We start from the raw sequence: 26,341 nt of genomic DNA on the forward strand, positions 1-26,341 counted from the left end.
CTGCCGTCAGGCAAGCGATACCGGAGTCTTATGGCGAGCACAGAAAGACTCAGAAGGAGCTTCTATCCCCAGGCCATCAGGCTGCTAAACGAACAATAATCGCTAAACGAACAATAATCACTATGCAACAACCATCAAATGCACACAGCACACACACCCACACGCACACACTCACTCAAACAAACAACACACTGCAGCACCCACTCTCCACACTTTAGATCACACAAACACACTTACACTTTATATTTATTGATAAAGGATTTGCACTACAACTCGTACACCTACTGTGAATTGTACCTAAACTGCACCTCGTCCATTTATGCCTTGCACTATATAGTATTGTATATTAGTACACTGCACAGTATTGTATATTGTATGGTAACTACGTCTACGAACATTGTACATATGTCTAAACTGAACACTGTGACCTCTTTTTTTACTTCTAATTTTTACTATGTCTTTATTTCATACTTATCTTGTCATGCACAGTCTCTGGAGCGCAACAGTAAGAAGCATTTTGTACAAAAGTATTCTGTACTTCTGTATGACAACTATTAAAGAAACTTGAAACTTCCAAATTGCAATCAGCGCTGGAGTTGTCAAGGGTTGCTTCTTGAAGCAGTCAAAATGCGCTCCTTGGCTACACCTACTATGGTTGTCAATCATTTCGACATCAGCTGTGACCGGTTCAGAAGAACCCACATTGAACTTGAGAGGTTATGTATCCTTTATTCCTTCCGCGCCTGCAAATTATAGTCCCCTGTGTAACTACTGTAACCAGAGTGCTACGGACTGGTTTAAATTTGCATCAGCTTGCACCAATATGGGCAGGGGCACATACATTTAGTCATTTAGGGCAGGGGCACATACATTTAGTCATTTAGGGCAGGGCTTTTATCCAAAGCGACAAGTCATCAGGAAGGGCACAACTCTATCAGCTGAGTAACGATGTTCATCAAAGTGTTGAGTGGTACAGTGTAGGTTAGTATATTAGGACAAGTGCATGATGACAGTAAGGTTAGTTAGGGTTATATTTATAAAAAAAAATTAAAAATCTGGGGTGGCACCTGAGATTTCAGGGGGGGCACGTGCCCCTGGTGCCCCAGTGGTAAAATCGCCACTGCCTGGCACCACATCACCCCCACCCTCATCCACCTCCACTGGCGTCGTCAAGTCGCTTCAATTTCAAGATTTTTCTCTTTCCTTTTGATTATTATTTTATTGTTACGTTGTTCCCCGTTCCCTGTTCCCCTCCCTTAGCTGCCCCCTCCTGTTAAGCGCATTGGGTCTCCTGAAAGGCGCTATATAAATTTAAGATATTATTATTATTATTATACATTATCCATACCTTCAAATCAAGATCTTATACCCCAAAAATTCAGAGCCCCATTCATTGTCTATGGAGCAGCCACATATTTTATACAGACCAACTGTAGTCATTATTATTGTAAAATAAAGACCTTTCAGCAAACAAGCGAATGTATCAAGTGACCTGTTTATTTAGACCATTTATGTTTATGTTTGCAATATTTATTTATTATTTGTTTATTTAGACGGGACAGAGCATATTAATGGACACTACAAATAAATGCAGTGTAAATACACCGGATTTAGCAAGGATGCTAGTTTTCATCCGCAGTCCCCACACAAAACATAAAAACGAAACAGGCAGGCCGCAGGCATGAAGCATATCATGCTACGAGACAAAGCATAAAAACATACAAAAAAAAAGTACAAGGTATAAAGTTGTAGGATGTTGTCAAGGTGCACTACTATACTATTTGACTATACATGGTCACAGGTTTGGTTGTGTAACAATTTTTTTTTAGATTGAATTTAAAAGATGGAAATTATGTACAATTTCTTATGGTCAATGGTAGATAATTCCAGATTAAACAGCCCTGGACTGAGGGTGTTTTTACCGAAGGCGGTTCGGTACCAGTGGTTGAATTTATAAATCGTGAAATGAGTCAGATTCTGAACAGGTGTAACTCTCCATTTCCTCACTAGATGGCACCATCTGATCATTCTGTCCACCAAAAATGTGAGTTTAATACAAGGGAAGAAAGTGGTGCTCGAAAATTGTTTCTTTGCACACACAAAAACTACAACAAACATGTTCCAGATTCAAGGTCGTATAAAGTCATATAAAATTGTTTAAAATATACATGTGTCCACTTTAAAAAGGAAGCTTGCTGGCTATTGGCTGACTGATTCCAATGCAAGTAAACAAAGTTAAATATATATATATATATATATATATATATATATATATATATATATATTCTTTTTTAAGTCAACTGTTGAATGTGAAAAATACATATTGTATTATGTTCAGATTTTTACTTGAAAGTCAGTTGTTCTACACAGAGGACAATCTTTTTTAAGACATTCTTATATATATTTCTAGTAAAGATCCTCAAATATGTTAAATATGGGTAATGTTTGTTTTACTCATCTTACCCAAACTAGTCATGTCCTTCATGCAATATCACAAAGCACCATCCTCATACAGTGATTTAATGTTAGATATATCAAAGTTAAGGTAGCCTATATCACTGCAGTTACATGCAGGTCTACATACACCTACTTAACAATATCACTGTGAATAACAGGTCTAGGCTGGATATATGGATATATATGGATGATAGATTGATGATAGATGACTGGTGTAGATGGATGATAGATGACTGGTGTAGAGTAGATGGATGATAGATGGATGACTGGTGTAGATGGATGATAGATGGATTATGTTATATATGGATGATAGATGACTGGTATAGATGGATGATAGATAGATATGTTATATAGATGATAGATGACTGGTATAGAAGGATGATAGACGACTGGTGTAGATGGATGACGGATATACGGTAGATGGAATTAATATAAACAATACTATTGTTTTCAGGGTACAGAGACATAAATAATTTGCAACAGTAAACTGATTCAAACAAAAACACATTACCGTACACTGAAATTAAATGTATGAAATGTAGACTCTGTTTGAACCATGCTTGAACATGAAAAAATAAACAGCCCAAAGGCAAGCTTTGCTTACATAACCTTTATTCAAAGGACCATCATTTTATACAATACACCATAATATGGATACGGTCAACATCACAGACATTGGAACAGCAAGGATTCACGTCTTCTACACATGAAATGACCTACGGAGAGGGGGGAAAAAACATTTACCATTGAAAGTGCTCAACAATAATGTAAAAACACTACAATACCCATCATTTAACCTCTTAAGCCCTATTTTCTGAAAATCCGCCTAAAATACACACCTAAATGGAAGATCGCTCCACTTCTACAAGGTCCATTTGCATGTTCTTGGTATCTAGGGACAGCTATGGATCTCAGGGAAAGTATTGCCAGTGTCTGTTACTAGGCTTGAGTAAATTGTAATGAACCAAAGGAGAATATAATTTCTTTTTTCTTTTTCTCATCATGCAAAAATTTACCTGAGCTCATTCAGCACCTTCTTGATTGATTGAACATTTTATTAACAGATTGCAGAATGGGTACACTACAGTACAGCTCAATACACACTATTGTTAAGGAGATGCAGACCAGAGAAAGACTTTCGTCTTATTTACATCAGGGTCCCCCATTTTCAATTAATCATGGGTTGGGGGGGGCTGTACATTGGAGGGGGTTGGTTTGGACATTTACATGGGCCAGTTTCGAATTGCAGTCTCCCATAGGTGCTCTTTGAGAGTGGTTTTGAAGGTGGGTAGTGATTCACATTCCTTTACAGCTGTGGGTAGGGCGTTCCACATTGATGTGGCATAATTGCTAAACGTGTTTAGTCCCTTGTTTGAGCCGAATCTGGGTTTAACATGATTTGTGGAGCTCCCTCTGGTGTTGTGGTCGTGACATTCACTGACCTTTGGGAAGTATTTTGACATGTACATGGGTACCTTAGTGGTGTAGTGTTTTTTTTTAATTTTTTTTATCCACTTTTTCTCCCATTTTCTATTTTTCTCCCATCCCAATTTCGTATCATCAAATTCAACCCTCCCCTGTCTCGAACGCTGTTTCTTGCCTCCCACAATCCGGCTGCAATGTGGACTAAGTCATACATAGCACGAGTGCCCTCCGATACTCGAGGTAACAGCAGTCGCATCTTTTCACCTGCGCGGCGCGATCTTTCAGCGTCAGGGGTCTGCGCTTTGGAGGGGCACCGCCCCCATCGCTTCCTGATTCTACTGCGCAGGCGCACCAACCGACCTGTAGGAGTCGCTGTCCACAACGCCCGATCCCCACCCATCAGTTTCCCACCCCCTAATACTGCCAATGTGTATTAGTACGGACGACCAGCTAAACTGAAAGCAATGTGGAGCGCTGGGCTCGAACAGGCGAACCCAGCGTCTCCAGTATTCGTGGTAAGCGCCTTGCCCACTGCACCACGTAGCCGCCTGTGGTGTAGTGTATCTTGTAGACCAGGCCCATTGCAAGTTGCTGTACTCTGTCGTCTACTCTAAGCCATCCTAGGTTGTCAAAGTGGGCAGGGGTGAGGTGGGTTCTAGGAGTAAGGTCAAGCAGTAGTCTGACCAGTTTGTTTTGTGATGTTTTAGCGCCTTTGAGGTGCTTTGGTACCATGAGGTGCAAGCATAGTCGTAGTACCCTTGAATGAGTGCTCCTGCCAGAGTTCAGCGAGTATCAGCGAGCCAGGTGCAGATTCTGCCGAGTTCGGAGCTGAGGGTTTCTTTTCAACCTGTAATTTGTTCTTGTCAGAGACCAGCAGGGCTGAGTCGTCCGCGAACAGGAATTGATTGATTGAAAATTGTATTAACAGATTGCAGAATGGCATACAGAGAGATCACGTGTACAAAAAACTAAGCTAATGAATAAAGGGAAGATGATTAAACAGAAGGTTCTGTAGATACAGTACTGAATTCTGCCATCCGGACACATGCAATTTGAAATATGATTATAGAATATCAGGCATATAAATGACCTTATTATGGCCAAGTCACACATCTATGGATCTGGCCAAATCTCCTCTTTCCAATGGCAGAGTACAATCTGGAATTAGTATCACCATTTCTCCAATTTTCATCAGATTGCAACGCCATTTTTTGCTAGTCGTTCACAGAAAGGTACTACTACTAATTTATGGCAATAACGTTCAGGTTTGTTCCCGCCGTAAGATATCATCCCGAAAATAAAGAGAAAAAATAAACTGAAAAAGAAGTCAGATGATTGACAGGGGCTGGGAAGTGTAGTTTAAAAAAAATAAAAAAAATTAACAAAAGCCCTGGGTCTCTTCTCTAAAAAGACTACACTCAAGTTAGGTTGTGCCAAATCCTCGCGTCAATCCTCACCTCGATGCCCTCAGATTTCTATAACTCATATTTCACTAATAACAATTAAAACCATTGGTAAACCGGGGGACCCTGATGTAAACAAGACGAAAGTCTTTCTCTGGTCTGCATCCCCTTAACAATTGTATGTATTGAGCTGTACTGTACTGTACCCATTCTGCAATCTGTTAATAAACTTTTCAATCAATCAATCAAAACAAACGTAGTGCTGAAAATATACAATTTGACTGCTGTTTTGACAGGGTTAGGGTCTTTACTCTTGGCTACATTTGAAAAATAAAACGCAACATTAATTCATACATTCTGTAGAGATGGATTTATGGCGTGATGTCATTGTCGGTCCGGTACCGGACCGCTCGGGCTTAAGAGGTTAAAATGCAGAAAGATAGTCACACCTGACGCTCTCACCTGACAGTCGCGTCTATAGCTTGTCAATGCCCAGCTCCTCTGGTGTGGAGATGCCAAGCTCTGCTAAAGTGGGCTGCAGCTCCTGGACCAGGTAAGGATAGATGCCTTTGTGGGGTCCTGCTTTGTCCTGGAAGAAATAAAATGTGACACCATGATGCCAACAGCACAGGGATCCTCATGCAATCAGTTCATAAAGTTTTTGTTGAAGTGATGAAATCCCTTCAACAATACAAGTTTTGGTTTATTTTTATAAAGAAATATATATTTCCCAGCCTCTGAAGCAGGTGGTCATCTGATTGGGGAGCAGGAAGCTGATGGCCAATCAGATGTTTTTGGCCTGCCAAGTGGTGTTCCTGGGATCACATTGGAAAGACCACCATCGCATTCCTCGTCAAAAAGTACTAATGTGCAAAACCACCTGCTGATGAGGCTGGGAAATATGTTCATCATTTATTTTTGGAATAATTCAACTAAAAGCTGACATTTTGATGGTATGATAACCTTGGGCAAAATACCACGGTTTCACAGTATTAAAAAGAATTAAAGAGGAGAAAAAATATGTCTCTTCCATTTAAGAAAAATTTCTTTTATTACAGTGCACAAATCAGCTTTTTGTGTTATTATTTATGAATGTGTGAAGACAGTCTGTATTACACACAGAGGGAACTGTCTGACCACTTTAAAACTAAGTACAGAATAAAAAATACTTCCAAAATAAACTTTCATGATTATGAATATGTAGGCTACATGTCAAAGGGCAATACGTTTTGTTAATGTAATCTACTTGCACAGATGTATGTTATATAGCCTAGTAGTATTCTTACTGGATTAAACATACATTTACACAATTCATCTTTTGTGGTAGATCAACATATTTCATCCACGGAACTATGTGTTGGGGATAAGGGTTCCGCACTGACCATATTGTTTGTTACTTTCCTGTCTGCAAACGAGTTCATGTTAGCTACAGTAGCAAGTAAACAGAGTGTTGCCGTTGAGTTGATGTTTAACACATCCACCGCCGGAAATGCTTTAAAACGTTATTGCCCGCCATGCTTTGACCGCCAGACCACGCTGTACAGCGATATTGAGATCAATATTTCATTTTTTCGCCATGGCATTCATAATTCATATATACACCTCCGGCGCTGCAGCTGGACCCTACGGCTAAAAAAAACGACGGCTCAATACCGCCGCCTGGTGGATGGTCGGGCGAGTTACACTGGTAAACAGGATATGGGGGCTGTGCGTCAATTAAATTCATCCAGCGGTCAGATATTGTTGCATGACTCCCGACAGACACAATGTACATATCGATCGCTTTATAAACGTAATAATAGATATGATTTTGGCGTTTATTGCGACATACAAACCGTAAATGGACCTAGGTGATCAACGTCCTATACCTGGGATCTTTCACCGCCAGTCTCATTGACACACGGTAAGAGGACGCTGATGCTATTTTCAGCCCAATTGTTTATTCTTTTCACTGCAAACCGATCTGATCAATATATCACCCATACTACATAAAGCACTTACTGACGATCACGGAATTATAAACGACCCCCCCCCCCCCCTTTCATCTGCGCATGATGACGCATAACGTATAGGATCATATACAGTTGAATTTTTTAATATAGCGTGTATCGGGAATAAACGGCAGTTGATAATCTATATATGCATTTATGCCTATAACTCACGTTCTATGAATTACTGCAGAAAACGATAAAAACACTTATATTCTAGAAGGTATTTTTGGAAGAATCTATGAATGAAAAAGTATAACGTTCCTACATCCTGAACGATAGATAATCGATGTTGAATGGGCCATACTAGTAATGTCAATTTAGCAATACAATTTAAAAAGTTATAGCCCTGCAAAGAAGGTGAACATCTCCATAGGCTTAGAGTGGTGGCAGTGAGGCTACATTGATGGATATAACCGTGGCAGGGAATGTGTTAATAAATGTTTAGCATTGTCTTTCGACACCCCGCCTCAGACTCCTATCCTTCGGCACTACACTTTCATGATTATGAATATGTAACGGAACGTGGGCCAATCTCGCTAACGTTAGTTGACCGAAATCAATTGGCAACATATCACCGATACTACTAGCTAGCTAGCTAGGTAACGTTAGCTAGCTCCTGTCAAAACGAACGGCTTGGTATGACCGGTACGTTATTTATATTTGATATGAGCTATTTATGGGTGGTATATTCTGATTCTAGCTCAGTCACAATTAAAACTGTTTCATTTTGTATAGCTTCTATCTATGTAGCTAACGTTAGCTAGTCTGAACGTAATATTAGTGGTGTTGACACCGCAACGTTTTCAAACCTGCGGTAAACCGTGGAACATGCCCATGCCTAATTGTATATCGTCACCGGCGGAAGAAAACCTTGTAACTCAATTTTAAATAAATCAACTCATTAGATCATCCTCCATAATGTGTGTGTGGTTTTACAAAGTTTAACCAATGGGAAAGCATTAAACCGATCATCTGTCTAAACCTTGTAACTCTATTCGCCCTCAAATCTGTCTATAAAAACCTTGTAACCACCAATTCCTGCACACGCATCTCCAGTGTTTTGGCTGCCTGCTCGTGGAAGAATGGAACAGAATTTGCTGCGACTTCAGAGTTAAATTGATCAATATTATAAACGGTTTTCAAATTACCCATAGCTTGCAAACTCATGTAAACTATGCAGTGTATGCCTACCGGTCGTTATGTCTGATTGTCACGTTATGAATATAGATCAAAGTGGTTCTTTAGGACATTGAACGATAGAAAGTTGTGAAGTAAGATTATAAACGGTTTTCAAATTACCCATAGCTTGCAAACTCATGTAAACTATGCAGTGTATGCCTACCGGTCGTTATGAATATAGATCAAAGTGGTTCATTAGGACATTGAACGATAGAAAGTTGTGAAGTAAGTTGTTGAAAACATGTAAACATTATGTTCGCTAGTACAGCACCACTAACGTTAGCTAAGCTTATTTTTGCTAGGGAAATGGTGATTGATGAGAAAGGCTTGTCTAGTTGTACGAGTGAGTGAATGTGTGTGTGTGTGTGTGTGTGGTACCCCTGGAGTGTTGGTGCCCCTATTTTTTATTGACCATATTGTTGTATTGTAGCCGATGATTTTTAGATCTTTATTGTCCCAATTGTTTAAGTAATAAATTTTTCTGAAATCAAAATCTATACAGATTTGTGTTTGTGCATGTGTGTTTGTGTGTGTGGGGGGGGGTACCCCTGGAGTGTTGGTGCCCCTTTTTTGAATTGCCAGTATTGTTAATGTGGGCTTCGTTGTATTGTAGCTTACAATAATATTCAAAATGTGTGTTTTCTATTAAATGAGTTTACACTGATGTTTGTTCACTAATGACGCATCATTGTTCAGCATCTCTAGCTTGTTCTCTCCAATGTACTGTATGTGCTAAGTGAGTCTGAGTTATATCTATCTATCTAAATAAATCTACTAAACACACCACCTAACTAGTTCCGCTTTTACTGGTAAGTCTTGTATTCAGTTGTGTTCAGTAGGTAGCAGTATCGAGCTAGAAACCGACACCTTTAGTGCAAAATGGTAGGCTGTGTATCAATTCAAGGGTTACATCCTAGGCTACCTAGTAGGGCTGCACGATTTTGGGGAAATAATCTAATTGCAATTTTTTTAAGCAGCCCCACAGAGGTTTATTGTAAAATGCGGCTTGCATCTGGCCTACGCGGTGGGTCTGTTCGGGACACCAAGCCTGAAAATGTTTCTTTTTACCTGGGAATCGATACCGGTACCGAACGGTACCCTTTTTTCTGTACTTTATTCTCCACACACAATCTAAAACCCCTTACCTCCCTCTCCCAAACCGATCTTGTATCTCAATGGGACTTCCTGGTTAAATAAATGTAAAAAATAAATCGAATTAAATAATTTTTTTTAATAAGTGCGATTTTAATTTCTTTTTCTTTGATTTGATAATTGCATCATTCCAAATCGCGATTTCGATTTTAAATCGATTAATCGTGCAGCCCTACTACCTAGGTCATATTTTGTCATTGGGTCGCCAAGACTCCTCTTCAGACCCAATGATAAAATAAGACCTAGGTAGGATGTAGGCCTAACCCTTGAATTTAGACACAGCCAAAGTCTGCAAACGAGAATAAGACCCGCAACGTTAAGACTGCAGCGCAGCGTAGGCGACGTTCCCCCTGGCTGCGTTGGGAGCATTGTAGGCTAAGATTAAAAAAGCACCTATATAAAGTTGTTTTTCAGCAGAAAGGGTCAGTGACAATTTCTGGTGAGTATTTGCAAATAGACACTTGGTAACATTTATGGAATACATGTTACTGCCGTTTGAATCGTTGAATAACAAAACCTCTTATAGCCATATTTTCATTTGTTTTACAAAACCTCGTAACTCCATTTGAAATTTACAAATGTATCCATTTGTAACTGACCATATATGAAGACACTGTACCAGCTATTGTGACATGGTGTTCAATTACGTTAAACCAGGTCGTTTTTTTTCATCTCCTGAAAAGTTGGGTTTTTGGAGTTACAAGGTTTTCTCGCCAGCAACGATATGTTTCAAGTTTCTTTAATAGTTTAGTCATACAGAAGTACAGAATACTTTTATACAAAATTCTTCTTACTGTTACGCTCCAGAGACTGTGCTAGTCAAGATAAGTATCAAATAACATAGTATAGCATGTAAATTAGAAGTAGAAAATGAGGTCACAGTGTTCAGTATAGACATATGTACAATGTTCGATGCAGAATAGATGTAACTGAGTTACCATATAATATACAATACTATGCAGTGTACTAATTAGAGGTGGGCATAGATAATTTTTTTTAATCTAGATTAATCTATCTGCAATCCTGGATTTAAAAAAACCTGCCGAAGGCATTCAAAATATGTGTGTTCTACCCAAATAATGACCAGAAATCAGTCCTTACTTTTTCTTTCCTCCTTATGTTTCTCAGGCCAGGTGGCCCATTACACCATGAGCCGATCTCCTGTTTCCAAAATGCATTACAGACTGTTTGAAAAAGCTGTTTTGCTATGATAATTGGTAATGAAATATCAAAATAATGTTCAATAAGATGTACTTGTGTTTAATAAGTTGTTTTATTCAGAAGTTAAACACAAATAAATAATATTACCAGTACAGTACAGTATCTAGCACTCTCCGGAGCAAAACAGAAAGAATCATTTCAAACTTGAACTATGTGACATGGCTTGAATCAACTGCTCCAGTGGAGTTGCTCAGTGGCCAATGGTGTCAACTGTGGTTGTACTGGGCAGCTCCCAGGTGTGAATGGACCTGTGTGAATGTGAAGCAGGGCGTTCCTGAAAAAGAGCATCTGTGCTCAGCGAACCTACCCTGGGTAAATAAAAGGTAAAAAAAAAAAAAATGTATAATTATAAAAAAAAAAAAAGAAAAAAAAAATTAGATTAATGGGTTAATTATATTATCGCGCGATACTAGTATAGCGTTAACGCAACACGTTAACGCCGTTAACGGCCCAGCTCTAGTACTAATATACAATACTATATAGTGCAAAGCAGAAATGGGATGAGGTACAATTTAGGTACAATTTACAGTAAGGTGTACGAGTTGTAGTGCAATCATTTATCAATAAATATAAAGTGTGGGGAGTGGGTGCTACAGTGTGTTTGTTTAAAGTGAGTGTGTGCTATAAAGTGTGGGGAGTGGGTGCTACAGTGTGTTTGTTTAAAGTGAGTGTGTGCGTGTGGATGTGTGTGCTATGTGCGTTTGATGGTTGTTGTGTAGTGTTCATTGTTCGTTGAGCAGCCTGATGGCCTGGGGATAGAAGCTTCTTCTGAGTCTTTCTGTGCTCGCCTTGAGACTCCGGTATCGCTTGCCTGACCGCAGCAGTTCAAAGAGGCAGTTGTTCGGGTGACTGGAGTCCTTAATGATTCTCTTAGCCTTGCCCCTGCGCCGCTTGTTGTAAATGTTCTGGAGGGTGGGGAGCCCCCCTCCAATTGTGCGTTCGGCTGAACGCGTCACTCTTTGTAGTCTGCTTCGGTCTTGTGCAGTGCTATTCCCAAACCAGGAGGTGATGTTGCCAGTTAGGATGCTCTCTATTGTACATGAGTAGAAGTTCTTAAGGATCTTCTGACTGACTTGGAACTTCCTTAGGCGCCTGAGGAAGTAGAGGCGTTGTCGTGCCTTCTTCACAACACTGTCAATGTGTGTGGTCCATGTCAAGTCCTCGGATATGTAGGCTCCGAGGTACTTAAAACTGTTCACTCTCTCAACCGGTGCCCCGTCGATGCTGAGGGGGCTGTAGTCCTTGACCCCCGACCTCCTGAAGTCCACAATCATCTCCTTTGTTTTGCTGACGTTCAGGGAGAGGCTGTTTTCCTGGCACCATCCCGCCAGGACCTTGACCTCATCCAGGTAGGCCCTCTCGTCGTTTGCAGAGATCAGGCCCACCACCACTGTGTCGTCAGCAAATTTGATGATTGTGTTGCTACTCCGCTGAGCCACACAGTCGTGTGTGTACAGGGAGTAGAGGAGGGGACTCAGAACACAGCCCTGGGGGGCCCCTATGTTGAGGGTGATGGATGAGGAGGTGCAGTTGCCTGCTCTCACCACCTTGGGTCTGCCCGTCAGGAAGTCCAAGACCCACTGGCAGAGGTCATAGTTCAAGCCCAGGTCCCTGAGCTTGGCTATGAGTTTGGAGGGGACTATGGTATTGAATGCCGAGCTGTAGTCGATGAATAGAATTCTCACATAGTTCCCCTTCCTCTTGTCCAGGTGTGATGCTGCTGTGTGCAGCACATGGGCTATGGCGTCCTCCATGGACCTGTTGGGGCGGTATGCAAATTGCAGGGGGTCCATGTTGATGGGGAGGGAGGAGCAGATGTATCCCTTTACTAGCTTCTCAAAGCACTTCATGGCTATGGAGGTGAGAGCTACAGGGCGGTAGTCGTTGAGGCAAGCAGGCTTGGATTTCTTGGGTACAGGGATAATAGTAGACTTCTTCAGGCAGGTGTATTGTATTGCATATATTGTCTTGTATTGTTTTATATTGTATATGCACCATCTTGCATTGTATTGTATATGTATTTCAACAGTCCCAGCTCCAAGCTGTTTCCAAATTACTCCACTGAGACAAACCTTTTGATGCAAATTCTCCAAAAAGATCAGAAGTCAAGGGCTCCCCACCCTTTGTTAGTTTATGAGGGATTTTTCCAGGAGCTACTAGCCCCCAAGCAATGTTAATTTCATCAGCTTTTTGAATTTTCGTTTTCGTCTTAAGTCATGTATCAAATGCTCTTTTTCGTTTCTCATATTTAGTCACCTTTATCCATTTTTCGTTTAGTCAAGTTTAGTCAACTACAGGTCTGAGCATTTTCGTTTGTCTTTTTTGTTTAGTTTTGATTTTGTCTTTTTTGTTTAGTTTTGATTTTGTCTTTTTTGTTTAGTCTCGCCACTCAGTTACGGCCTCATAAGTTGGCGTTAGCTAAAAAAAAAAAGCTAACGTTAGTGCTAGCTTCACAACAACATAACATCCGGTCCGTCCTCCCATATCTCCCGGGGGGAAACAACACCCCCAGCATAACAGTGGTGCCCCTAATACCATACATTTAGACTCTAGAGCGACACACAAAACCCCAGAACATTACAATAATTCACCCACGGAACGATGTGTTGGGGATAAGGGTTCCGCACGGACAATTATGTTTGTTACTTTCCTGTCGGCAAAAAAATTCCTGTTAGCTAGCATAGCAAGTAAACAGTGTTGACGTTGAAGTTGAATAAACGTTTAGAAAGATTTTATTTTGCAAACTACATTTTGCATTTTTAGCCAACGACATTGCATGAATAATTTCGGCAAGTTAGTGTCACATGATCTCCATTAACGTGACGTCTCGTCTGTCAGGGGAAAAAGCTTCGTTGACGACCATATTTAGTCATAATTTTCGTTGACTAAATTAACACTGCCCCCAAGGGAAAGTCTGTCCTGAGTTGAAGGCAGGATCTGAGTGTCTTCACCTTGACTGCCTCTAGGACCCGAGTGTCTTCACCTTGACTGCCTATAGGACCTGAGTGTCTTCACCTTGACTGCCTCTAGGACCTGAGTGTCTTCACCTTGACTGCCTCTAGGACCCGAGTGTCTTCACCTTGACTGCCTCTAGGACCCGAGTGTCTTCACCTTGACTGCCTCTAGGACCTGAGTGTCTTCACCTTGACTGCCTCTAGGGCCTGAGTGTCTTCACCTTGACTGCCTCTAGGACCTGAGTGTCTTCACCTTGACTGCCTCTAGGACCTGAGTGTCTTCACCTTGACTGCCTCTAGGACCTGAGTGTCCTCACCTTGACTGCCTCTAGGACCTGAGTGTCTTCACCTTGACTGCCTCTAGGACCTGAGTGTCCTCACCTTGACTGCCTCTAGGACAGGGGTAGGCAACCCTAGGCACGCGTGCCTGCATAGGCACGCGGGGGCATTTGCATAGGCACAGGGGGCAGCATTATAAAAAAAAAAAAAAAAAAAAATGAAAATTATATATATATATATATTTTTTTTTGCTTTGAAATATTATAGTGAAATATGTTGCACTGTTGTCGCATTTATCTTGTTGAAATCCTCCCACAGGTTCTTTTTACTACCACATATTTAATTGAGACCCTTTATTTGTTTATTATTTCAATTTAGCTGGAAATACATTGCTACATCATTCAGTAACATTTGCAGAGCCTTATAACAAAAACATTATTACGGTCACCATTGTGACCAGTGGGATTAATCAACAAATTGTATTATTTATTTTTCTATTTCATTGAACATTGCACATGTTAAAAATTTTTTTATTCAAAATGTGAGTATTACCAAGTCAACTTGTGTTCTTAAAACAATGACAATAAACATAGTTGTATTAGGTTGAAATAATGTGGTTGTGTAGTTATTTTTCTGTTAACTTATTATGGATTGAAAACTGAAAACCTTAATGCACAGTAACTGAACTCAATATTTTTAAGTTCTGGTAACTTATTATTATATTTCTTTTTACAGTGTAGTCTTGCGATCAATCAAAACTTATTTACACGATATACCTCACATTCACCCTCCATTCACATCCTGGTGTTCTCCATTAGGCCTGTAGGTGGAGCTATGACAGCACACGTACATTTTGATGTGTCCAAAAATGAATGGGCAAATGTGAGTGAAATGGTCGCACTGTATGCAGCTGTTTGTCTGCATTGCATTCCCCCCCGCCCCAACTCAGATTTAGGGTTGATACAACCATCATAATAATATTGTTAATAATAACAATAACAATAATGATGTAATAATGTAAAAATTATCATTAAAAAGACCTGATTATGAGAAAAAGAAATTACGATGCATGGAATATTGTTGAGGCACACTAGTTACAACTATATTTCAAACAGGCACTCCATGTCAAAAAGGTTGCTGACCCCTGCTCTAGGACCTGAGTGTCTTCACCTTGACTGCCTCTAGGACCCGAGTGTCTTCACCTTGACTGCCTCTAGGACCTGAGTGTCTTCACCTTGACTGCCTCTAGGACCTGAGTGTCTTCACCTTGACTGCCTCTAGGACCCGAGTGTCCTCACCTTGACTGCCTCTAGGATGCGGATGGCGCTGGCCATGTCGTTGAGCCGCCGGCAGGCCCTCAGGGCCGAGTCCAGGATCTTAGCTTCAGGAACCAGGTCGTACCCAATCAGGGTGTTCATGCCTGCAAGAAAGAAAACTAGTTAGATAACATGAATAGTAAATATGAAGGCTTAAAATAACAGGTGACAATTAAAATACTGTATGAAGGTCCAATGACAGGACTTAAAGGAGCTAAAGTTCTTGTTGAAGTAGCCTGGTATGCGACAGGTCATCCAAAACAAATGGACGACACTCACGCATGTCGTGAGTCAGTCAGTCAGGGATATTCGCTATTGTACATTAGGCTGGAATGGAGAGATGTTTTCATTCTCTAGTTGACAATGGGTCAAGTGCAGAGACTCAATCGCATCGGCGACCCAACAATTGCATGCGTGTGTTCAGGGACCAAAACTAAAGCCCGCCGCCCGCCAGGGGCGCTCAGTTTTTACCTTTGGCGCTTGACACTTAAGAGGGCTGCCCGCCGTGTGGCGTGTAGACGTGTAGTTCATAACGATACTCTTATTTTGATTGTGCGAGTACAGATTATAGCCTCCCTCGTCTTTTTTTTCTCCGCCGCGAGATCGTTAAAAAACTACAAGTCCCACATTGCACTCAAGTCAACGGTCCAATCACAGTAGAGTGACGTGACTGGTTTCATGAGAAAGAAAGCAAATGACCAATCGGAAGCTCTCATTTGGCTTGTTTACTTCCTGAAACGCCACCATTGCGATATGCGGGCAGTCTGCTCTAGTCTATATCGGACCTCCATGAGCTACCGTTACTGTTTAAACAATGACCCAGTCAACTATTCACTTTTAGTTTAATACATGACGAGGCATTGTCTAACGGTATCTAGCTGGCTAGCTACTGATAGCTGCTGATATCAACAAATGCTCCAGCAATAGTCGACTCGAGTGCATAATACCTCCGTTCCCTCGTTAGCTAGCTTAGCTAGCTCACGTTAGATCTCATCTGTCCCAGTAAACTACATTGTCTTAACGTTATCTACCGGGCTAGCAGTAGCTACAGATAGCTCCTGATATCAATGTCTTATAACATTGATTGAATGCGTATTCTAGCTGAGGGCATGTTGAATGTGATTTGACAAAAGAACCGTAACGTTATAAATAGGTCCAGCTGCATCGCCGGAGAATCCTTGCATGCTGAATGTAGGGTCTAGCTGAATATAGGGTCTAGCTGCAGGGCCGGAGAATCCTTGCTGGAGCTGGAGGCTACTCAAGTATACACACAGACAGTGGAGCTGTTTGCAGATAGCAAGCATTTTGACTTATTGCGTGGTGGCGATGTCTCGCAGATAATACAACTACAAGTATGATTATATAATATATATTTTATTTCAATTTTATTTTTATATAAAATATATATATATATTTTTTTTAATCAAAAAAATGTCGGCAGGTAAGAAATATGCTTGGCGGGTAGACTCTTCCCATCTACCCGCCACTGGCCGGTGAGTCAAAAAGTTAATTTAGCTCCCTGTGTGTGTTCCTGTGTGTGTGCTGCCCATCGCATGTGTGTCACTGCATGCCAAATAAAGACTTCTCCAAAGTCCTGCATTATTATTATTGACTGACTGAGCTCTTGATAAAACGACCAACACTCAACAGGTAAATATGAGTAATCAAATTACTATATGTCCATGCTCAGGCATTGGTATACCTTTGTTTATAAGACTACTCTGGGTAAAATCCCAGTTGATGTTACAGATTACCCTGGCCGCTCACCGTTGTAATTGTGTATCGGTATGGAGGAATAAATAGAATAGAATAGAAATACTTTAATTATCCCGAGGGAAATTTGACAATTTGACAAATACCTACAACAAAGTTATAATGGATCTCCCTTTGGCTTTCTTGTAGCTCAGCTAAACTAATCCAGGAGTAGATATCAACGTGTGGTTACACTATGTTATACACAATTACAGTCATCTCATAATTCTCCCAACATCACCAGACCTCTGTATCTTTAGGCTTTGCAACTCACCCACCCCCCCTATACATACAGTTTAGTCATTTAGCAGACGCTTTTATCCAAAGCGTCTTACAGATTGTGAACAAGTCAGCAGGAGGGATACATCAGCATTGTTCATCACATAGTATTGAGCTTGAGTGTTACACTCGAGTGTATAGTAGTGTAGAGATATTAGCAAGATGGGTAGAAGTATAGTAGAAATAGTAAAAAGACAGAGTCTTTTTCCTTCCAAATATTATTTTAGATATTGTTTTTGAAGAGGTGTGTTTTTAGTAAACGGCAGAAGATTGGCTGAGAACTCTTCTCTCTTCCATCCAGGTCAGATGGGGGGCTTGCCATACCCCGTGTAATGCTGGATCTCACCCCTCATCCAGGTCAGATGGGGGGCTTGCCATACCCCGTGTAATGCTGGATCTCACCCCTCATCCAGGTCAGATGGGGGGCTTGCCATACCCCCGTGTAATGCTGGATCTCACCCCTCATCCAGGTCAGATGGGGGGCTTGCCATACCCCGTGTAATGCTGGATCTCACCCCTCATCCAGGTCAGATGGGGGGCTTGCCATACCCTGTGTAATGCTGGATCTCACCCCTCATCCAGGTCAGATGGGGGGCTTGCCATACCCTGTGTAATGCTGGATCTCACCCCTCATCCAGGTCAGACGGGGCTTGCCATACCCCCGTGTAATGCTGGATCTCACCCCTCATCCCGTGCCCTCGACTCCCCTTGCTTCGCCCCTGCCCACCTGCTGGCCACTCTGGGTGTCGATCAAAGGGGGTCAGCCGCCTCTATTTTTGTCTCTGCCACTCTGATGTCCAGCCACTTGTGCGCAACACTCTCACTCCTTACTCATTCCACCTAGCTGTGCGCTCATTACAGCCAGTAATGCATGTATCCAACAAAACCTCTGCCATCTGTCCATGCCTCATTCTCATATTGGCAATGAATACCTTGTAACTCATTCGTGTTATGTGTTGTCATTGGTGCAGGCTGAGATAGTGAGTTTTAATGGAGAGCGAGTCACGTGTCATGGATTCTACATGTAGGAATAACACTTCCAGGGCGCTGCAGTAGCACACCACATAGCGCGCCGAGTCGCGAAGCGGTCGCCCCGGGTTCCATTCCCCGACCCGCATGTCTTCCCCTCTCCTCCTCCCGTTTCACCCCTTCTCCTCCGTCGGTCCTGCGTGGCCAAAAGGTCCTGCGTTGACCAAAAAAGCTGAAAATGCTATAAATAAAATCTTTAAGGAATAACACTTCCAGACCAGGTTGTTAACAGACCTTTTATCTACCATATACATTTATTAAATAAATAAACACACATCAATTCCGATTAGCCTAATTTTAACTAATTTGGCCGTCAGGCCAATGAGAACCCCCGCCAGGCCAAAAATAATGCCTAAAAACAATGAATTCACAAATTAATAATCATTCACCTCCGAGCGGCATTGTTCCGAAACACGAGTCAACCTCTGTCATTGCCTGGGAAACTCAATGCAATGTGATTGTGATGCCACTGTTATCAGTCCCTTTACATTACTGCAGAGTGCGAGCGTATGGGAGGCAGGTTGTGTTACGGTTACCTTTCAGGCTTCGGGGCTCCAACCGTAGTTGGGAGTCTTCTGGAATAGAGCTAGCTGACTTAGCCTAGCCTGGCTCGTAGCTGGTAACAAGCTTTCACACTTCACACTTTCAAACTTCCGAACCAACTCCAAGTGGGAACTCGCACTTTATTTAATTCAACAGCAAATACAATACTGCACAGCTAATAAAACAATACACAGTGTATCTGTGACTCTCACTATAATTTAATACACTGCTAAGGTCACGCTCCCGCTCTCTGGAACCTAAATCGGCAGGGTCGGTCGGCAACCGGAAACAAACCATTATTTTTTTTAGGCCTAGGTTATAGATCGTATAGCTTTACGCTCTGCTCTATTGGAACTATCCCTTTATCCATTCTAATAGTGAAGAACTTTCTCCACATGTACACACCTATTTACTAGGGGTGGGAATCGCCAGAGACCTCACGATAAGATAATATCGCGATACTTGTGTCACGATACGATAGTGTCGCGATACTAAATATATCGCGAAACTTTGTCAACATGTTTTATCTAATAAAATAAAGTTCAGTCTGTTCATCTCACTTCAATACATTTTTTCAATTTTTTTTATGAATAATTAAATATCGATACTTGGCGTCCCTGTATCGATACAGTATCGCCACGCAAAGTATCGCGATACTACTACACAGATTTTTTCCCCCATCCCTACTATTTACCTCCGCCTGGCCACACCCACATCCGCTCCTATATAAGTGGGGTCATGGCCACACAATCAGCTCCTTCCCTACTTTCACCACCGAAAGTGTCTGCATACACCACTTTAAGTTTAGTGTAGGGATGCCCCGATCGATCGGCCACCGATCGTTATCGGCCGATATTCAGTATAAATATGCGATCGGTGATAATGTTTTATTTTCACCGATAATCAAACCCGATCACTCGCTGTCGCTGAGTTCTGTCTCAGACACCGGTGGTGCGGCGTCTGCGCTCTCGAGTCCAGCCCCTCCTGCACGCATGTAAACACGGGTCTAGTCTAGTGAGACACAGGAGGACGGCGTGTCGGCTAACGGTTAGCTTAGCTACGTTACAAAATGACCCAGTCAACTATTCACTTTTAGTTTAATACATGATGAGGCTTTGTCTAACCGAACGGTATCTAGCCGGCCAGCTACCGATAGCTCCTGACATCAACAAACGCTCTAGCAAGTATAGTAGGTAGGTATGATACCTGTTAGCCGTTAGCGCAAGTTAGTTCACTGTTAAAAACTAAATGTCCCATTGAACTAAATAATTCACTGAGGCGTTGTATTAACGTTATATATCCGGCTAGCAGTAGCTACAGATAGCTCCTGATATCAATGTCTTATAACACTGATTCGATGCGTATTCGAGCTGAGGGCTTGCTGAGCACAGTTAAGTAATGTTATACCAATAGGGTCCCGGTGCAGCGCCGGAGAATCCTGGCCGTAGCTCGAGGCTACTCGAGTATAGGTCCAGCTGCAGCTACGGAAAATCCTGAAACTGGTGATTCCCACCCCTAGTAGAGTCCATACACCAAACACCAAATCCCATAATTCCTTACACGTAACGTGTCTGGCTGTGTGACGTCAACTTGTCAGCATGAAAATGACAGCCAAACATGGCACTGCAACTAAATAACACAAAGACAATAGGCACATTTGTGACTGTTACAAATATAACATGTTTATACTTGTGCTACAAGATTTTGGCCTGTGCTACAAAACGATCAACCTCTGTAGCACCAGTGCTATGTGCAAAAAAAGTTAACGTACAGCCCTGATTAGAATGGATAAAGGGATAGTTCCAATAGAGCAGAGCGCTCGCTATTAGGGATGCCCCGATCGATCGGCCACCGATCGTTATCGGCCGATTATCAGTATAAATATGCGATCTGTGAATTCCGATGAGTCATATTCGCCGATCGCGGAAACCGATCAAGCGAAGATCTCACTCGCTGTCTGTCTCAGACACACACAACCTGCCGCTGCTCCCTTGCCCCGCCCGCACCCGTGTACAGTTTGTAAACACTGAGGACTGAGAGGCGGCTCCTCTGCTCGAGTCTATAGTGCATTCGACCTGAGCTAACGTTAGCTACCTAGCTATCGTTACTGTTTAAACAAAATTACCCAGTCAACTATTCACGTTTAGTAGGCATTGTCTAACGGTATTTAGCCGGCTAGCTACTGATAGCTCCTGATATCAACAAATGATCCAGCAAGTCTAGTAGTCCATGTTAATACCTCCGTTACTTGCGTTAGCTGACGTTAGTTCTCTGTTCAAAACGAAATGTCCCATTGAACTAAAAAGTTCTGTCTTAACGTCATCTAGCCGGCTAGCAGTAGCTACAGATAGCTCTTGATATCAATGTCTTATAACATTGATTCAATGCGTATTCGAGCTGAGGGCTTGCTGAATGTGAAATGACCAAAGCACAGTAACGTTACCAATAGGGTCCCGCTGCAGCACAGGAGAATCCTTTTTGGAGCTGGAGGCTACTAGAGTACACACAGACAGTGGAGCTGTTTGCAGATAGCGAGCATTTTGACTTGTTGCATGGTGGCGATGTCTCGCAGATAATACAAGTACAAGTCTAATTATATAATATATATATTTATAAAAAAAAGAAAAAAAAACACTTTATAATATAACTTTTAATTTCTTTTTAATCAAAAACAATCGGTATCGGATCGGTATCGGCCGATATGGCTCACGACGATCGGTGGCAAAAAACGTGATCGGGGCATCCCTACTCGCTATACTCATATAACTAGGGTTATAGGATAACCTTACGTTACACAGCATAGTTCTTTGCACTGACCACAGACATGTGGTCAAGTGTTAATTTACAGTGCTACATGTCCATCACCGCTCACTCTATCAATTCTGATTGGAAGGTGGAATCATCAGTAGGGGAATTTCGTATTGACCAAGCCTAATTGAAGTTACTCCGTTTTGCCTTTGTAGGGCAGTACAGTGTGAAGGAAATCGATGATTTTAATTTGGTTTATAACCATCGCCGATATAGAGATGAGCTTTAAGAGGATAATACCATTATCATCATTTTTAGCATGTATGCCTGTCTCCAGTCAAACTGGGCAGAGGGCCGTTATCAGCTGGGTGAAAGAGCAGAGAGGTGAAATGGTAAGCGTCCAAACAACAGCCTAATTAATTGAAAAACCAAGTAGTTTGTTGATCCTGAAGGTTGATTAAGGATGTCTATGTTTTTCTATATGCATATAATGTATATATATATATATATATATCGGTGGGTGACAGCGTCTACTGAGATGAGCCTATAGATCTCAAAAGTAGCTGGCAGTCAGAGAGTGTGTTGCAGAGGAGGCTGTGCTGTTTAACATCAACAGCTGATAGCCACAGCATCAAGGTCAGTGTCTACAGCAGCGCTGGCGACACAGAGCAGTAGGGGTGGACGGTATGGTCTAAAATTTATATCACGGTATAATTTGAAGCATAGACGGTAACGGTATATATCACGGTATCATCGTTTTTGATTAAAATTTTTTTTTTTTTTTTTTATATAATTTTTTTTTTTTTTTTTTTATATAAAATATATATATTATATAATTAGACTTGTACTTGTATTATCTGCGAGACATCGCCACCACGCAACAAGCTCCACTGTCTGTGTGTACATTAGTAGCCTCTAGCTACGGCCAGGATTCTCCGGAGCTGCAGCTGGACCTATACTCGAGTAGCCTCGAGCTACGGCCAGGATTCACCGGCGCTGCAGCTGGGCCCTAGTATTGGTATAACGTTAAATCACATTCACAAGCCCTCAGCTCGAATACGCATCGAATCAGTGTTATAAGACATTGATATCAGGAGCTATCTGTAGCTACTGCTAGCCGGATATATAACGTTAATACAACGCCTCAGTGAATTATTTAGTTCAATGGGACATTTCGTTTTGAACGGTGAACTAACTTGTGTTAACGTGAGCTAACGGCTAACGGAGCTATCATACACGTCTACTCTCTACTAGACTTGATGGATCGTTTGTTGATGTCAGGAGCTATCGGTAGCTGGCCGACTAGATACCGTTCGGTTAGACAATGCCTCATCATGTATTAAACTAAAAGTGAATAGTTGACTGGGTCATTTTGTAACGGTAGCTAAGCTAACGTTAGCTCAGGGAGACGTCCCGTCCCACTACTACTAGTAGACCCGTGTTTACATGCGTGCGGGAGGGGCTGGCACGCCCACTGCGCGAAGCCTCCTAAATAACTTTTTCCAGTTCGCACATATCTATTATCTATGACTAATTCTATCTATTTTTAGGGGCAAATGCGAGTGAAATAGTCGCGCTGTGGTTACATGACGTCATTGCTATTTTAGAGCTGCACTACCGGTTACACGGTATAGGCAAAATCCATACCGTAGAGCAAATTCATACCGTTTATACCGTATACCGTTTATACCGTCCACCCCTACAGAGCAGTATAACCACAGAGGGGGAATAATATCAACTTTGCCGTTGCTATAGTGATCTGGGTCAAATAGCTGTGGTCAAAGATGGCCATGTCACATAGTAACGAGGAAAGGGGGCGGGCCCGTCGTTGCTATGACGAAGATCATATAACTAAGTGTTCTTCCGTGTATGAGTTAGACTAAGGCTGAGGTTAGACTAGTGTATTCCTGGCGTTTTTTTATACGTTTTTGACGACGTATCATGTCCTATCTACACAGAAACGCGTTTTTTGGCGTTTTTTTGTGGATACGGCTGAAACGCAAAATTGTGTTTGCGTTTGGAGATACGCAAAAAAAACGAGTTGACAACAGCGTGTAGTCAGCACGCTAGCCGTTGTTGCGAAAACGCCCATGCGCAGTAGATACCATCTGCGTGCCCTTCCGGTGACAACAGTGTGTGTGTGTGTGTGTGTTTGGGACAGAGCTCCGTGTCCCAATAGCTTCAGCTACCATGTGTTGTCAAGTTATTGTTATAAGGACCCCAGTCCAAGCTACAACAGTCTGCATTCCCTTAACAATTGTTTGTATTGAGCCGTATTGTATTGTACCCATATGCAATATGTTAAATAAAGTTTACATCCATTCATTCTGCTAGCATTACCGATAGCATGAGCAGCTGGCTAACGTGAGCTATCAGGATTCAGACCCTGTTAGCTCAGAGTTCCTCTTTCAACTTAACAAGCATTAAACAAAATGGCCCAGTCATCTATTCACCTTTGTTTAATACACACAGCGTTGTCTCTAATGTTATCTAACTACTGATAGCTCGCGATATCATCAGTTTCGTGCTGGCTAAGTAGCGTGAGCTAACGTTAGCTTCTAGCCACAATGCTATAGTTATAATGGCATACTCCATTGACGTTAGCATGCAGCTAACAATGCTACCGATCGTTTTTAGACTAAACTATCTGCTCTTGGTGGTCACTTGTGTTGATGTTAGTTTTGTTTCATCAACAAATGACAGGCAGAACACACAGTGAATGTATCCGTTTTGTTTATTGCACTTTTATTAGGCTTTGCTGAAAAAAGAATTGCTGCATTGAGTGAGCAAGCAAGATGGTGGCGCGGCATAGGCGCCTGCCTTATTGACATTTCTTTCCTGGAGCTTCCACCAGGAAGTGTATTGGCACATTCGTTCTGATTGGTTGAAATTGCCTTCATGTTTGCCACCTACTGCCACCTACTGCTTTGGCAGTGTACTACATCAGTGTGCTTGGCTGACAAAAACGAAAAAAAAACGAAAGTGTGACTCAGGCGCACGACGTCGCGGCGATACGCATAAGAAAACAATACGAAGATGATACGAAAGGTGTAACCTCTGCCTAAGAAACGAATCCCACAGGAGAGAAGAACCATCAGAGACTCTCATCCCTCTCACCCTGGCCAGGGGTGGGGAAGGGGAGATGACACATCATCATTAGCTTCGGCTAACGGGAGAAGGGTTTTGGCTAACGACAAGGCCTTAGCCACTATTGGACTGAACAGCAGAAGAGACGATAGCAAGGACAATACTTAAAGGGGAACTCCACCTTTTTGGGAAATTAGCTTATTTAACATCTTCCCTGGAGTTAGACAAGAAGATACATACCTTTTTTGTCTCTGTGCGTGCATTTTAGCTTTGGGAATAGACGCTCCGTTAGCATAGCTTAGCTTCATCACTGGAAGTGAGGCAGGACAGTAGCCTTACAGTGCCTTACAGTGTATTGCAAGGTCTGACATTGACCAAACTTGATATGCATGACCTTGGTGGGCTCTAGGTCAACTCCTGAAAAGGGGGTCAATGTCAGACTTTGCAATCAAAAGTTAGGGGGCTAATAACCCTTGCCATAATTTCAGTGCGCCCCCTAACTTTTGATTGCAAGGTCTGACATTGACCCCCTTTTCAGGAGTTGACCTAGAGCCCACCAAGGTCATGCATATCAAGTTTGGTCAATGTCAGACCTTGCAATACACTGTAAGGCACCGTAAGGCTACTGTCCTGCCTCACTTCCAGTGATGAAGCTAAGCTATGCTAACGGAGCGTCTATTCCCAAAGCTAAAATGCACGCACAGAGACAAAAAAGGTATGTATCTTCTTGTCTAACTCCAGGGAAGATGTTAAATAAGCTAATTTCCCAAAAAGGTGGAGTTCCCCTTTAAGCATTACATCACGCGCAGGAGTGGTTTGTGAAAAATAAACCATGCCTAGGGGTGGTCGTTAGGCCCGAGGCGCAGCCGAGGGTCCAGGGGGCAAAATTTACTTTGACTCACCGGCCAGTGGCGGGTAGATGGGAAGAATCTACCCGCCAAGCATATTTCTTACCTGCCAACTTTTTTTTGATTAAAAAAAGAAAATTATTTTATATACATTTTTTTTTTAATAAAATATATATATTATATAATCATACTTGTAGTTGTATTATCTGCGAGACATCGCCACCTCGCTGTCTGCAAACAGCTCCACTGTCTGTGTGTATACTCATGTGGCCTCCAGCTCCAGCAAGGATTCTCCGGCGCTGGGCCCTAAACTCTTACATTCAGCATGAAATGATTCTGCTGCGCTGCACCTGGACCCTAGTCAGCAGCCCTCATGCGATGTAAGCCAGGGGCTCGAATACGCATGTTGTAGGACATTGATATCAGGAGCTGGATGGCGTTGGGACAACGCCTCTGAACTATTTAGTTTACTGGGACATTTCGTAGTGACTAGTGAGCTAACGTGGGCTAACATAAGCTACCTAGCCAACGGAGGTATTATGCACTGGACACTTGCTGGAGCAGTTGTTGATGTCGGGAGCTATCAGTAGCTAGCCAGCTGGATAACGTTACACAATGCCTCATGTATTAAACTAAAAGTGAATAGTTGACTGGGTCATTTTGTAACAGTAGCTAACA

At 42.0% G+C, this 26,341-nt stretch overlaps 1 protein-coding gene across 1 annotated transcript in view; it reads right to left on the minus strand.

Moving 5' to 3' along the window:
* Positions 1-3,033: 3,033 nt before the first annotated feature.
* Positions 3,034-26,341, minus strand: part of LOC311247446 (cytochrome c oxidase subunit 5A, mitochondrial-like) — a 32,341-nt gene continuing 9,033 nt past the window's right edge. Inside the window, exons 3-5 of the mRNA XM_084337882.1 lie at positions 15,360-15,481; positions 5,748-5,874; positions 3,034-3,173 (exon numbers count right to left, since the gene is read on the minus strand). Coding sequence (XP_084194008.1) covers positions 5,761-5,874; positions 15,360-15,481 — 236 coding nt within the window. The 3' untranslated portion in view covers positions 3,034-3,173; positions 5,748-5,760. The remainder of the gene's footprint in view (positions 3,174-5,747; positions 5,875-15,359; positions 15,482-26,341) is intronic.

The sequence above is a fragment of the Notolepis coatsorum genome, assembly GCF_963971535.1.
Source record: "Notolepis coatsorum genome assembly, chromosome: 20".
Taxonomy (NCBI): Eukaryota; Metazoa; Chordata; class Actinopteri; order Aulopiformes; family Paralepididae; genus Notolepis; species Notolepis coatsorum.